Genomic DNA, 15472 nt, shown 5'->3' on the forward strand with positions numbered 1-15472 from the left:
ACTTGCACTGAAAATAACGATAGAGAAGAGACAGGCTAGCAACGTGGGAAAGAGGTTGCAGGGAATAGAAAATGGCATCATCTACTAGGTTACAAAATCGGTATTGAATTCGCCCAAGCAGGATATGAGCTCAGTGCAGCTTCTACGCAAAATTGGAACGAGTACGCCATCATGGAACGTACTTAGCTCCTATACAGCATCGGCATAGAGATATCTACTGAAGCTCTAGAATAATGTAGGCATTTTTCCAGCGACCTTTGCAACGGATTTAATGTATGTGTTCCATCTCAGAATATATAAATTAGCATGATTCATTTTTACAAACCGGAGACATTTCAATTTTTGGAATAAGAACAGTTCTTGAAGAAATATAATTTACGAAATCAATTAGAATATTAAAAAAAAAACTGTATGATTTATTATATTCGACCAATATTTATTTAAAAATGTCTTTTAAATTGAAGGCAATGAAAATTGTTACATTAAGAATCATTAAAATTTGGATCGTCTTTACTAAAGACGATCCAAATTTGTAGTTTATTGTAGTTTGTACCTAATAAACTTTTCAGAAAATGAAAATAAAAATAATTTTTAATGCCTCATATTTCCTTAACAAGAAAGAACAATAATGGAGGAACTTAGATGCTGAACAGATGGGAAAATAAACGTGTTTAAAATAGGTCGATACATCGATTCAAGACGTTTAAGAAGAAAGTTAGTTTTGAAGACCGAGAAAAATAATCAACTAAATTATTCCTAGAGAGAATCAGAGATGATACGAAGTGTTTCTGTTTACAAAACGAAGGTGTATATAAGTTGAATACTGTCTCGCAGATGAAAATTTTATAATCCGTCACTATATTCGTGTGTAAACCAGTTTTTCTCACATAATAGGCGGTGCACATATTATCCCAAGGACTATTGAAAATAATTAAAGATAGAGAAATTTAGGAAATATTTATTAATTGATGTTTAGTACCTAAATAGAGTGCGCATTACTCATCACAATGCACAGGAAATATATAAACATATAAAAATACCTAACTTTATATAGAGGAAAGAAACTTATGACAATATAAATTCAATTAACATAAGCCAGTTTGATCCAAAGAAAAGTGGAATTTAGATTACCAAAGACAAGCTGAATATTTAGCATTAAATAGAAATTATAGATATATTTATCTCCAAATCTTTAATTATATCATTTTAGATATCGGATTTACAATTGTTTCGAGAACTATGCATACTTAATCAAAAATCAAAGTAGATTAATAGATTAGTGTGTGGAATCTTTAATCAGAAAAAGGGAACGCAACAAAGTGTGTGATTTAACTCGGAGGAAGCAGAAATACAAGGTGGGACGATAAAATGTTTCCTTAAAGAAAAACAAACTACAGCTTTATTTTAAAACTTTTATGGAAAAGATAACTTGATTCTTCAGTAGAGCTAACATCTAGTCAACGTAGTCACCTTCAGTCTCAGTCTATGCCCCGATATGGGTCCAGAACTGGGAGCATGCCTTTTCCACAAGCGCCGGCGGAAGCACGCCGAATACTCGGCGGGTAACGGCGCTTAGGCTGGCTTTGGTATTGTTGGAAGTTATATCAGTGACGTTCTCGACGTATAACCAAACGAAGTAGTTCAGCGAGTTCAAGTCTGGGGAGGAGGGGATCAGTAAGAGAAGGATGCAAAGTCGTAGCACTCCTTCTGAAGCCAAGTTAGGTTCTCTTTGGACTTGTGGACCAATGCCAAATCTTGCTGCCACAACTAAGGTCTGCAAACAATCATCTTATTGCACCAAGTGTTCGTCACACTCTTAAGCACATCTAGATGCCTTTTGGTGTTGACTTTCAAGTCAACTTCGAAGATGTGAGGTGAAGTGATGTGGCCCTCACTTGAAACAATACCAAAGACAATAACCGTGGCTTGAAACTTTGTCTTTTTTCAACACGTCCCTCATGACTTGAACCGTTTGGATTTACATTGTGAACGTGCTGGCAATGATCGTGTTGTCATAACTTGGATCAGTAGAGAACATGAGTTGTACAGCGGCGCATCTCCGATCTCGCTCGTTGAACATTGTATCACTTTCAGACATGATAGAAGGTTTCTATCGGTTCGGGATTAGTACACAACTGGCTAACTAGTTGATAGTTTGCAACAAAAAAAAAACCGGTTTTCATCAAACAAAAAAGAATCATGTCGTCGTTTGCATATCAATAATATTATTGTTCCACTCTGTAGTTGGGGTTATTTATTACCGCTACTTTCCAAACAATATCTGCTTTCTGTTTTTTACTATTCATTTCGTCTGTCAAAAGTTTAACAAAGTCCTTCTGTTTTTATACCAGCTTTTTAGGACCACACGTCCATTTCACTTGGTGCTTTGACTTTACACGTCCATTTTCCCGGTACAACTTTGCTTCTATACGAACACGTGCTGTCTCTTCTTTTTCTTTTGACGCAAGCCCGTACTACTAGCTATCTTTCGGCTCTTGCTGATATTTTCAGACACGCTAGCACATACTCTATTATATAGATTCCTTTCAAAAAATTTTTTGGCAATAATTTAATTAAACATGCCTGAAGTAATAAAAGTAAACTAGAAAAGTAAACTCAACACTATACACAATAACATATTAATAGTTGAATCCAAATAAAATATCTTAATGCATTGACGGTTCAACATTTCTATTTTATACTTTTTTGTCAGAAATTTCTTTCCTTATCACTTCTTTTTTATTTGTAAAATTTAAGGAATTCCAAAATATTCTCCTAAATATTTAAAGGCAACGTTTTGATATAAAAATAAATAAATAAAACAGCTAACCATTGAAATAGCGAGAGTGCATTTCTTTTTGTATTTTCAGAAATGTCACTGCGCTGACTGAAGCTTACTTGTGTATGGATACAGTTTTAAATGTTATAAATGTTTTACAAATCCAATTAAATCATTGCAAGACCAAATGGGTTCGATTAGTATTTGATATATATTGGTCCGAAGTGTGAAAATTCACTAAACTAAAACGCGGTATTTTTTATTTTATTGCTTCTTCTTATGTTACAATCTTAATTTTCTTCCAAGATACATTCATACATATATACTTTTCCATGTGAGTTTTTTCGCGCTGCGTTATTTTTTTTCTTCTACATCAATCCTCGATTACCGCTCACAATCCTATCAATCTTAACATTTATATATCTCATTGATAGATATTTACGCAAACTGTCTTAGTGATTTTCTTCTGGACAACTGATAAAACACAATTGAACAATGATACTTGACTTTTTCATTGTAAACTTAAATTCAAGCTATTATCAGCGCACAAATAGTAATGCCAGGCAGATAAAATCAGCAGTATCTTCTTTGATATAACAAGGGCGCGTTCGAAATGAATGTTTCTGTTTAGAGCATAATTGAACCATGCTATTTGACTTTCGCATTTTAAATTTTAAAGCAGGAATTGTATATAAGAAAATAATTTAATAAATTTAACAGTAGGTTCTTTACAGTACAATGTAGACTAGAATGTATAGTGGAATATATCACTGCAAGAGGTATGTGAAGCTTCCTCCAAGTGCATCGCGAGTGGTCCCCAATTAGAGTAGGTAATCAAGCGATTTGATTGAAAATGGGCTATTTCATTCATTTATATGACAATAAAAATCTGGGAGCGGGAAACATTCGTTGATCATCATTCAATCCCGGGCAACGCCGGTTCACCCTGCTAGTAATGAAATAGAAATATCGTATGTTATGTACGAGTCGAGATGTTTATTGCCATTGCCCTGACTCGATCTTTTGTACCATAGTTACGTGCGGCGTTTCATGCAATCGCTCCCATTCCACGGCTATCTAGAAAGCTCCTCTTCGCTCTCTCTCTCTCTCTCTTCGCTCTCTTCTCTCTCTCTCTCTCTCTCTCTCTCATACACGCATGCTTTCACACACGCTCTCCTTCTATTGTTGTTTCCGTTGACGTCAGCTTTATTGTCATTCTCAACCTTTTGATCTTCTTGTCTATTTTCCCCCCCGGGATGTTTGATTGCACAATGCGTCGAGAGGGTGGTGGTGGTGGTGATGGTTGGCATAAAAGAAAGGGAATCTTGCCTCTCTTGAATCCAAAGAGCTCTTCACCCCCATTGCCGGCACTTTTCAGTTCACGCCGATTCTCCTTCCGACTTTTGAATAGAAAACAATGTAACGCCGCACAAAAGCCGCGCACACTTATGTGTCTGACGGCCATTAAGCACTTCCGTGTTTACCCCATTTTCGCGGGCCTTTTTATAAGGATATCAATGTGGACTCGGATTAAGAGTTAATGGCTTAGAATGCATGATAGCTATTGTGGCGACTATAAAAGTGATGTTCGAAACTATCTTTTCGTTGCTCATCTTTATAATTAGTTTACAGTCTATTATATATATAATAGCAGGCCACTCGGCGTTGCCCGGTGGTAAAATACGAATACATAATATATTTTAATTCATACAGAAACTGTGACATGTGCATAAGAATATTGTGTTTTGTTTTTTAAGCAGTTTACTTCTTTTAAGTAAAAAAGAAAAAATACTCCAGCTGAGATCGAAACCAAACACCTAAAGAGTGTGAGTCAAGTACGATAACCATTAGGGCAGCTTGACGTGATTTTTAAAAAGTGTTCTTAAGTCTAATTATTCTCAACATAGGAACGCTATAATGTGAAAGAATCACGCATCTGCATTCGTGAAACAGTTTACAAACAGATAAAAGTTCTATGACCCACCCCATCGTACCAATTTTTACAATTTTTACCCCGTAGCAGCCTTTTCCCAGATGAAAACAGATTAACAAAATTATCACGTGTTTGAATACCTATATACAAGATTTCAAGTCTGTAGATCAAATATTCTTTGAGTATATAGGTTGAGAATTATCCTAACATAAATATGCTCACTTTTAGAGGTATATGTATATATATATATATATATATATATATATATATATATATATATATATATATATATACTCGTTTTTTTTATTCAAAAGTAATGGACTACTGAATTCAACGAGGTTGTTAGATAGTGCTCAATAAAAAGAGCTGATAATACTTGTTTATTGTTATATAAACATGCTCACATCCCGCTGCTACAAACAGCCACTTTGATTGAAACAAGTGGCTGTTTGTAGCAGCGGGATGTGAGCATGTTTATATAACAATAAACAAGTATATATATATATATATATATATATATATATATTAATATGTACATATATTTTTCTAGCCACTCATTATTTACCTCCTTTTGTTTAATTTATGTTTTTAAAGCATTAAATGAGAGATAAGGAGAAATAAATACGAAATAAACATTTTTTAAAAGTGTATTTTATTTTTATTTTCGTCGTCAATTTTTTTTATTATTTTATAATTCTTGGGGGCGTACCTCTACTACTTGGAATAATGAACTATTTCAAGACGTAGCTTCTGTCCATGACGTCACTTCCGGATAACGGAAGAGGTCAGAGAGAGAGAGAGAGAGAGAGAGAGAGAGAGAGAGACACGCGGAGAGTATGCTTGTCTACACTAGTTCAACAGTGAGCAAAGATATTGCTCAATTACCCCTTTTATATATTTGTATTAATAAATATTTATTTAATTGTTACTGCGTCTTTCCTGTCAATTATTAAACAACAAAAACTTCAGGACAAACGAGGATTTCGAACTTACACGAGAAAACCTCCCCCAAAAATTGTTTGGCGACGAAAGAATTCGGCTTTACATAAAATAACTTGTCAGCGATGTCTTTTTAAACAAATAGTGTTAAACAACAGTTTCGATTTTTACCGATGTATGGGATCTGATAAGTCCCATAACTCTGGTGGAGATGCGTGTAAGAATCAGTAAGTAGGGAATCGAATACTAACACAGATCGTCACGCTACTTGATGAATTACCATTTTACTTGCAATGACCAAATGTGCCATACCTTTGTTTATAGCAAACGGTCATCATCATCCCCTCTACCACTCTAAAAACAACCATCATCATCACTACCTCACCACTCTAACCACCATTATCAAGTAGCACAAAGTATAAAAGTCAGAAGCTACCTCATAACAGATGTTGATATAACCACGTGACTTCCAGTTTAGGTTTTTAAATCTCGTTTAGACTGACAACTGAAGCAAGCAGGGAATATGTTGCCGTCCCCTGAGGAGTCCCAGAAAGGGTGAGTGCGGACACATACACCGTAGTTAAGTGTAATGAGAGAAGCGATCTATCTATCTATCTATCTATCTATCTATCTATCTATCTATCTATCTATCTGTTTCACCCTTCTCCAAGCAAAAGTTTTATGTCTTCTGTTTCAGTTTTCAATAAATATTGCCATGTGCGTTTTTGAGCAACCGCCAAACAAGTAAACAGAATTTTACAGCGACGACGGAGACGAGAAAGGCCGAATGATCAACCCGCATGCATTTTATCAACAACATGGAGGTATAACGAAATGTTGTCTATAAAGGATTTCTACGTCGAAGCGTTGTTTAATACAATACTGAGACGACTTCCATTTAATGATGTCTATCATCATGATGATTGGTTTTGTTAAACGGCGATAATGACTAACCGAAAAATGATAATCTATTTAAAAATAATAATTTTCATTATTTTCCTCCATGACAAGTATGTGCTGACATTGGATTTGAAGACAACCAAGTTGTGATGAAACAATAAGCGTATTTTCGCTAATTTGTAGGAAACCATTCTTTCATGAAAATTCCGTTCGCCATTAGGCACGTGAAAGATGAAAATTCCGTTCGACACTAGGCACGTGAAAGATGAAAATTCCATTTGACACTAGGCACGTGAAAGATGAAAATTCCGTTTGACACTAGGCACGTGAAGGATGTTTTTGTTATGGTGAAAATAGTTATTTCTCTAAGTAATTTGATTCTTCCAGTTTCTCATTATTTTTATTTAAAGTTAGTGTGCCGTCTACATGAACAGAAATGTCGGCAGACAAACTGTTGTGGACTGTTCTAGGCCCGGCAGAAAAAACGCAACTCTGTATTTAGTGGAAAGAAAATATATTGAAAAGAAAAACATAAAACAAATATAGTGAAGTGGTTATACGTCAGTCCGACGTGCATGACGTGCTAACCGACATATTCTCCCGGTCTTAATAGTAAGAGAAAAAGTTCATTATTATCCGTAGGGTGCATACACAACAAACATTTACGACAGCCTTTCCTTATATATGTTTTTATTTATTTTCTATTCTTGGCTTCAATCAAATAAAAACATTTTCGAAATATGTAAATTACCATTTTGTGTTTCGTGTGTATGACTTGTGCATAACCTGTGCTAACACCAAGAGACAAATTCTTACGGTTTTTAGAGGAAGATGAAGAATTTATTGTTTTCCGTAAGGTGACAACCACAACAGAAACTATGGTACCTGCTATTACAGTTTGCATCAAATGTTATAGTTCTTTAAGGCAGAGCAGTGAATAGTGGTTGTTTTATTTATTTACATTATAAAGGGTGATCCCCCAAAAAACGGGCCCACACTAATTAGGCCCCGTTTCTTAGAGTTTTGTCCGAATCAAATGAAACTTTGTTCCTAATTAGTTTATTATATTCAAAACATCACATCAAAATACTTTTTTTCTCCGTTCTACAGCATATGTTCTAGATGGCGTCCATTTAGCTTCTGCTTTTTTGGGGTCACCCTGTAGAAACCGCCCCAAACGCTTTCCTCTCTTGATTCCCAAGACAAAAAGAAAGCAAGACAGAAGCTTTAATCGGCTCATTATTAACTGAACCTGATTACTCGAATCGGTTGGAGAAAAAGTAGATTTGTCCACCCTTACCCTACACCATCAAGCAATATAAAACGGTTTCAATGTTGGAAAGAAATTTTGCCAAGGTTTTTTTTTAAAATCATACCAAATATCTAATGCAGTTCAGAAAAAAACATTACAAGTTCCAAAAGTTATTTTACTATCTGGCCTTATTTTTAATAATGAACAATCAAGACTTGTAAATCATTTTATGTCTATTAAACGTCAATGTTTATTACGATTCAACATTCCGTGTTGCTACTGAATAGAACAATCTTAATTTCCTCATTTCGGTCGACAGAGCGTCGAAGCATTATTCGGACTTGCTTAAACGTAGCTGTCATAATAGCAATGGCTTCAGGGTAACCTTCGGCAATGTCCGGTCTAAATTGACAGCATATAATTCTTGCTTAGTTAGCAAGGCTAATATCCGGCACGATCACTTGATGACAATGTGCTAAGATGTGCTCACGCATTTTGTACGTTGAAAAAGTTTCATCGTTGGCTAGAGCCGATTAACTTCAGGATGAAATTAAAATTGTAAAGCCAAAATATTATACCGTCAGATGAAAGGTGACTGACTTAATTCCAGCCAGGCTTAAAGTTTAATTCTTGGAAGCATGCCGGAATATGAAGATTTACGTTTACAAATATAAGACTGTCTATTTTAGTATTGTATATCTGATTCGATCGGCTTTTTTTAAACGGTCACTATGAACTATTTGAACAATATTGTGATAGATAATACTGGAAAAGATAAACGAACGAATCGAAAGAGCAATGCACCCTAAAATACTATTAATACAACTGCTAATAATATTCAATACTATTTTCTGCGACACGTGAAATTAAAAATATAATATATAAAAAAAATGGTATGACTCGCCATGTTACATGTAAGGGGTGCCCCCTTCTCATGTAAGTAAGAAGACAACACAAGATAATTGAAACGGATATTAGGACGAGGCCAGAATCGAGCCCTGTAGGCAGGTGTTAAAGATAATGGAAAATGGAATGCTAGTAAGTCCATTGTTAATTCTATTAGAAATAGTTAAATATTGTTTAGGTCGAAAAAAAGAGTCGATTGTCCATTCCTTTAAAAATCTAGATATTAAATATGTCAGTTAAGTTAATGCACAATGCGAGTTAAAATATATTGTTTAAAAATAGGTTAGAATTAAAATTAAGGATATTTTTTTTGCCAAAGGTGTGTTTGGACAAACATTTATGAATCCACGTGAAAGTAGTCACATTGGAAAATACACTTCTGACGTCATAAACATTTCTCAATATAGGAATCAAAGGTTCTAAGTTAGAAGTCGGTTGAAGCATGAGTTGATGAGGATCAGATATTCAGAGCAGATCACACACGGTGATAGTTAGTTGGAGAGGAGAGTTCCTTAGAAGCGTAGGGAGGAAAATAAACCATGTAAATCAAAGTTTGAATTCCTGACATCACCGATAGGGCGATTGAAGAATAAAGAAACCAACTAAATTTCTAACTGTTTGTCTCGTGCGTCATTCATCACAACCAAAAGGTAAATGCGTTTTATCATCATCTTATAACGTACTCTTGTAAACCCTTCCAAGTATTATGTGCCCTCCCCACCATCATCATAAGTAAAGTATCTCCTCCCCCTCAATATGTGTATGAGAACTATTGTATCACATCATGCAGTCTGTATTAATAATATGAAGTCCCAAGAATCATCTCAGTCTGATATAAATGTCTCTCTCATTATCATCGTCATCTGTTATGCGTCTCCGTATTATATGAACCAGTTATATGTGTCTCTCCCAATATGAACTCCCGTTATCTTTAAATATGTACCCCCTATACAACAGCCATCCATTTAATCTATATAAAATTAATTAGCGTAGATTGATAAAGCCAATCCACAAGTACATCAAAAATTCAGTATACAAAATTATATAGTGTAATCTCTATATAAATAAGATGAAGTCATTTTCCCCCTCCAACTCTGACCTTAATAGGATTAAAAATCAGGACATTACATGCAAATGTAATGCGTAAAGACTGTAGCACATTATCTGAGGTTTTCTACAGGCCTATTACCTCTACAGTTCCTCGACAATTGTACATCCCTATATTTTTTCCGGTGAGAGTCCACTGCCAAAATCGCTTAGATTCAATGGAAGTTGCAACATCTTTTCTCTCTATTAGATTCCTTTTTTCCCCTCTTCCCATTTACACCGCAGCGGATGCGTTCAAAAGGAACACTACATGGAAACACACCGGCTTTGAATCGTACAAGGTTACTTATGCCGTTATTTTTGTTTTTAAATCTTTTTTCCCTGATTATGCTTTCTGTTTTTTCCATAATAAAATAGAAAAAAATTAAAAAAAAAAGCGAAAACGCGATTACTATTATTGTTTTCTTTTTGCTTTTTTTTTCGTTAGTGTAAGACGCAATCTGCGAGACTAATCGAATTTTACTTCCGGTTTTAACGACTCTAACCGTGAAATCTAACTATGAACTTTATTTATTAGTACTTTCAACTGAACATTTATTTTTACACAAAGATTACAACGCAACAATATCGTGATTTCACTTGCATTACACTTAAATTAAAATTAAAACAAATAAATTCATTTAGAATTCGAGTGGGATGTGGCTACTGAAACTAAATCAAAACAAACTTTACTGCGGAATTGATATTTGCCCTAATTCACTTTTTAGTTAATTCATCACGTTCTTTTGGCGCTTTCGCCTCAATGATTCGAGTTCGACTCCCACTTCAAACTTTTTTGGATTTTTCAAACACACGGGCACCGCCGGACCGTTCGTATTGCATCACGTTCATTTTTTAAATTGTTTTTTTTACACAATTTTTAAAAAATAGTTTTAACATTTTTTTTTTTAATATTAAAACAGGGTTATGACCTCGTTTTGTTTTCATTTTACTACCCCCAACCACACACGCCTTTAAAAACCAAGGCAACGCCGGGTACCCCCCGCTAGTATATATATAATTTCAAGGTAATATATATTTGAATTAAACTATACTTTATTAGCGTTCTTCCGTCTAGGTAGACGATGGACAATCGCGCCTGAAGGTTGTCAGGAGTGGTGGCAACTGTTGCTGTGACTGAGAAGACCGATGCGGGAACGGCAGATTCTGTTGCACTTGCCGCAGGGATACCATCTGTAATGCTCTGCCGATGCTGCTGCTGCTTATGCTGTCCTTTTGCGCCTGTCTCTCTTCTCCCACTGTTCATCTCTTCTCTCCTCGCTTAGCCTGACATATTTCTTGACTTTTACCCTCCAGGAGTCACGGTCTGCAGCATAGGATTCAAGGTCAACAGGGTTAATTTTGCCGGATTTTAAGCCCTTTTTGCACACATCATTAAATTTGAGGAGTTGTCTATCGGTTGGTCGACTGCCGGCTAAGAGCTCTCCATACAGGATGTCTTTGAGAATTCGGCCATCCTGCATGCGAACAACGTGCCCTAGCCAGCGCAGACGTCTCTGGGAGAGGACGGCAAACATGCTTAGAAGATTTGCTTTGGCAAGAACGTCTTTGTTCGGAATGTGGTCTTGCCATATATGGTTAAGATTTTTCTTGGATTGCGCAGATGGAAGGCATTTAGTCTGCACTCTTGATGCTTGTAGAGGTTCCATATCTCACTGCAGTAGAATAAGATGCTGAGGACACAGGGTTGATATACCCTCATCTTTGTGTTTATGGTCAGCATGTTGTTATTCCACGCTCCCTTTGGTCAAGCGGACCATAGCTGTTGCTGCTTTCCCGATGCGGGTGTTTAGCTCAGCGTCCAGTGAGAGATTGTTGGAAATAATGGAGCCTAGATAGGTGAAGTCGTTCACCACCTCCAGTGTGTGATCACCAATTGATATGCAGGGGACGTTGCTGACATCTTGAGCCATGACATTTGTTTTCTTGAGGCTCATTGTCAAACCGAACTTGTTGCAAATATGGATGAAGCGCCCAATGTGTTGTTGGAGGGCTTCCTCAGATTGGGCTGCTAAGGCTGGATCGTCTGCGAACAGCATTTCCCTGATGGGGGCCATGCGGATTTTAGTTTTGGCACGTAGACGGGTCAGTTTGAAAAGGCTTCCATCTCCTCTTGTGCGAATACAGACACCAACTTCAATTTCATGAAAAGAGGTTATCATTCTCAGGAGTTTGGGGGGACATCTTATTCTGTATAACAGCACAAAGAGGCCGTTCCTAAGAACCAGGACCAATGCCTTTGTTAGATCAATGAAAGCGAGGTACAGTGGTTTCCTTTGCTGTCAACATTTCTCCTGTAGTTGTAAGGCGTATACCATGTCAACAGTTAACCTTTCTGCTCTAAAAACGCATTGCGCCTCTGGGTAAATTCTCTCTGCAAGTAACTGGATTCTTTTCAATACAACACGAGCGAAGATCTTTCCAACAATGCTGAGCAGAGAGATGCCACGGTAATTATTACAATCACCGCGATAACCCTTATTAAAAAAATAATACTATGATATATCTAAGCATATATTAAGATAATAATAATAATAATAATAATGAGTGGAAAATTACACACAGGAGCAAAAGCGCGGGCCAGAAACTGCTGCAAAGGCAAAACATGAAACAGTACATGAAACCAAGAACACTGAAACCGCATATCTATAAGTTCTCTAACCAAACCCTACCCCCATCGCCAATTGCCACATCACTGCCCGTACCCCACGAAAGAGGAAACTAAATAACCAAGTAGAGTCAAGAGGGAAGGAAAGACCGATGAACTGACCAGACATCAGGGGAATAAGTGCAACCTTGGGGAGGCTTATTGCCACTTAAATTCTAGCAAAGACCAATAACCGCTGCCAACGAGAAATCAATGGCAAGCAGCTGTTGCGATAATGCAAATTTATTTGCAAATGTTATCGAAAGATATGGAGAGTACTGGAAACCTGGGGAGACTTGTTGTCACTCAGCTTCCGGGAAACACCACAGGCTATTTTCAGAGGAAGATCTCTGAAGACCTATGTTAAAGCTCGTTTTGAGACAATAATAATAATAATATTAATAATAATAATAATAATAATAAATAGATAAATAAATAAATAAATAATAATAATAATAACAACAACAATAATAATAATAATAAATAAATAAATAATAATAATAATAGTAAATAAATAAATAATAATAATAATAATAAATAAATAAATAATAATAATAACAATAATAATAATAAATAGTTAAATAAATAAATAAATAAATAAATAAATAATAATAATAATAATAATAATATAAATTCATGAAGTATAAAAAGCCAATAGTGGGGTAATAAAAATATAATGCATTCATTTGAACTCTATTAAGCTACCATAGTTTTTTTTGAACAACAACTATTCTTTGACCAAAACAAACAGCACAGGTAAGACCATTTTTATAACAGAAATAGGTTAGTAAAAATGAATCTGAAATAATAAAAACTGAAATCTGGAACGATTTTGTTTTTCTTTTTTAAATGGATGTGGGGTTTGATCAACATTGCAGCGAGATATTAGATAAAATACTGCTTTTTTTTTTTAAATCACCGTAATAGTTTTTCATGGTATACAATTGATTATTTCTACAATAATATTAGAATAATCGTAAATTCTTTGCAGAAACTAATGCTGTAGTTACAAGAGATCATTTACAATTATCCAACAAGCAGCTGGTATGGAAAACTGTGATTATAAGATTTACAATATATTACTGGCAGTAATATTCTATAAGTATTATATCACCTAAATAAGAATTGCCTGATATACAAGATACAAGATAGAGCAAATAAATCAAATTTTGTTCATTCAATGAATTTTACTGACTTTAGTAAATAAGATGTAAACCATTATAACTATTTGCTAATATTGTTCTCCCCTGAAGAGATGGTTGACATCGAAATCCTATTGGATAAGGAGTTAAAATGTCTCTCTTGTATTTCTTGTCTTACATAGAATAATAAAAATCTTTGATATGAAACTTAAACATTTCACGTCATCAATTTTAAATTAATTGAATGACTAAAATTTGATTATATATATATATATATATATATATATATATATATATAACTATTTCATTTATTCACATAAATTTACTATACGAAAGTATAGATTTATGCGTAAACTTTAAGTATTTACTTCAAAAGTGCTCAATACGTAGGTAGAGCTAGTTAGTAATTTATAAAATATATATGGCGATTAAGCTACACTGAATATTCTGCGTTTCATCCAACTATAGGATTCGTCAGGCTTATGCGCGAATTCTGTCGTTGCTTCTTGTTTTTATACATGTTGAGGATTTCTAGTTGGCCAATCAGCTTTCTAGTATCCATCGCACCCCTTCCTACCAGCCAATGGGCATGCATTTTATCAAACAAAGGATCTGTTTTAGAGCTAGGTTAGTGGTTTTAGGTGGCCGTTCTGCTTTTTTTTATATACATATAAATATACCTATGTGTACACAATAATGCACACAACCTAGCTCTAAAACAGATCCTTTGTTTGATAAAATGCATGCCCATTGGCTGGTAGGAAGGGGCGCGGTGGATACTAGAAAGCTGATTGGCCAACTAGAAATCCTCAACATGTATAAAAACAAGAAGCAACGACAGAATTCGCGCATAAGCCTGACGAATCCTATAGTTGGATGAAACGCAGAATATTCAGTGTAGCTTAATCGCCATATATATTTTATAAATTACTATATATATATATATATATATATATATATATATATATATATATATATATATATAAAGCTGAATGTGTGTGTGTCTGGTCACGAATAGGCTCCTATATGGTTGACTATCATAGAAAAAATGATCACATATAATGATAGAAGATGTATCGAGACACAGCAATGGGTATGTTTTATCTGCCATAATGATGATTCATTAAAATTGTGGGGTCTGCGTACGCGCCTGGTCAACAAAGTATGGAAATAACAAATTTAAAAATTAAAAAGAAACGTTGACAAGTGTTTTTGATATAGATGTACATAAGAATACTTTGATAAGTATGTTTAAATTTAAATAGGATGGTATAATAAAATTTTGGGGTCTGCGTTCGAGCCTGGCCTCCATAGAATGGAAATAGGCACAAACTTTAATAGAGACTTTTCATATCTATCTGCGTAATATACTTTGATAATTATGTTTCAGTTTGAAGAAATATGGTATAATAAAATTATGGGGTGATCGTTCGCGCTTGACCTCCATAGAATGGAAATATGTCACAAAGTTTAACAAGGTTTTTCAATACAGATCCACAGAAAATTGTGATAAGTGTTTCAGTGTGAACAGGTATGGTATAATAAATTATGGTGTTTATCGATTTTATTTTTACTTTCATCATATTTTGCTTTGGTTTTGATACCCCCAAATTCGAAGCTATCTCTTTACAACCCGTCTTTTTCATAACTTAATATACTTTCATAAATCAGAGTCCATTTTCTGTAGGCTGTTTTTGAACCCAGTCAACAACGGGTACTTTTGCTAGTATATATATATATATATATATATATATATATATATATATATATATATATATATATATGTGTGTGTGTGTGTGTGTGTGTGTTGTTTTGTTTTTGTTTTAGCGATATATTTTGAATAAATTCAATTATTTACGAAAGTGCA

The 15472-nt window shown here is 34.8% G+C and overlaps 1 protein-coding gene across 1 annotated transcript; it reads right to left on the minus strand.

Annotated features, from left to right (window-relative positions):
- Positions 1 to 11543: 11543 nt before the first annotated feature.
- LOC145247140 (uncharacterized) lies at positions 11544 to 11978 on the minus strand. Its single transcript, XM_080108783.1, has one exon. It carries the CDS (start codon positions 11976 to 11978, stop codon positions 11544 to 11546), a length of 435 nt encoding a protein of 144 aa, XP_079964909.1.
- Positions 11979 to 15472: the final 3494 nt, after the last annotated feature.

The sequence above is a fragment of the Euprymna scolopes genome, chromosome 25, assembly GCF_053919585.1.
Source record: "Euprymna scolopes isolate OS-2025 chromosome 25, ASM5391958v1, whole genome shotgun sequence".
Taxonomy (NCBI): Eukaryota; Metazoa; Mollusca; class Cephalopoda; order Sepiida; family Sepiolidae; genus Euprymna; species Euprymna scolopes.

What these genes read in the sequence shown, in the direction of transcription:
- LOC145247140 (XM_080108783.1), bottom strand. Translation starts at nt 11,978, where the DNA reads ATGATAACCTCTTTTCATGAAATTGAAGTTGGTGTCTGTATTCGCACA.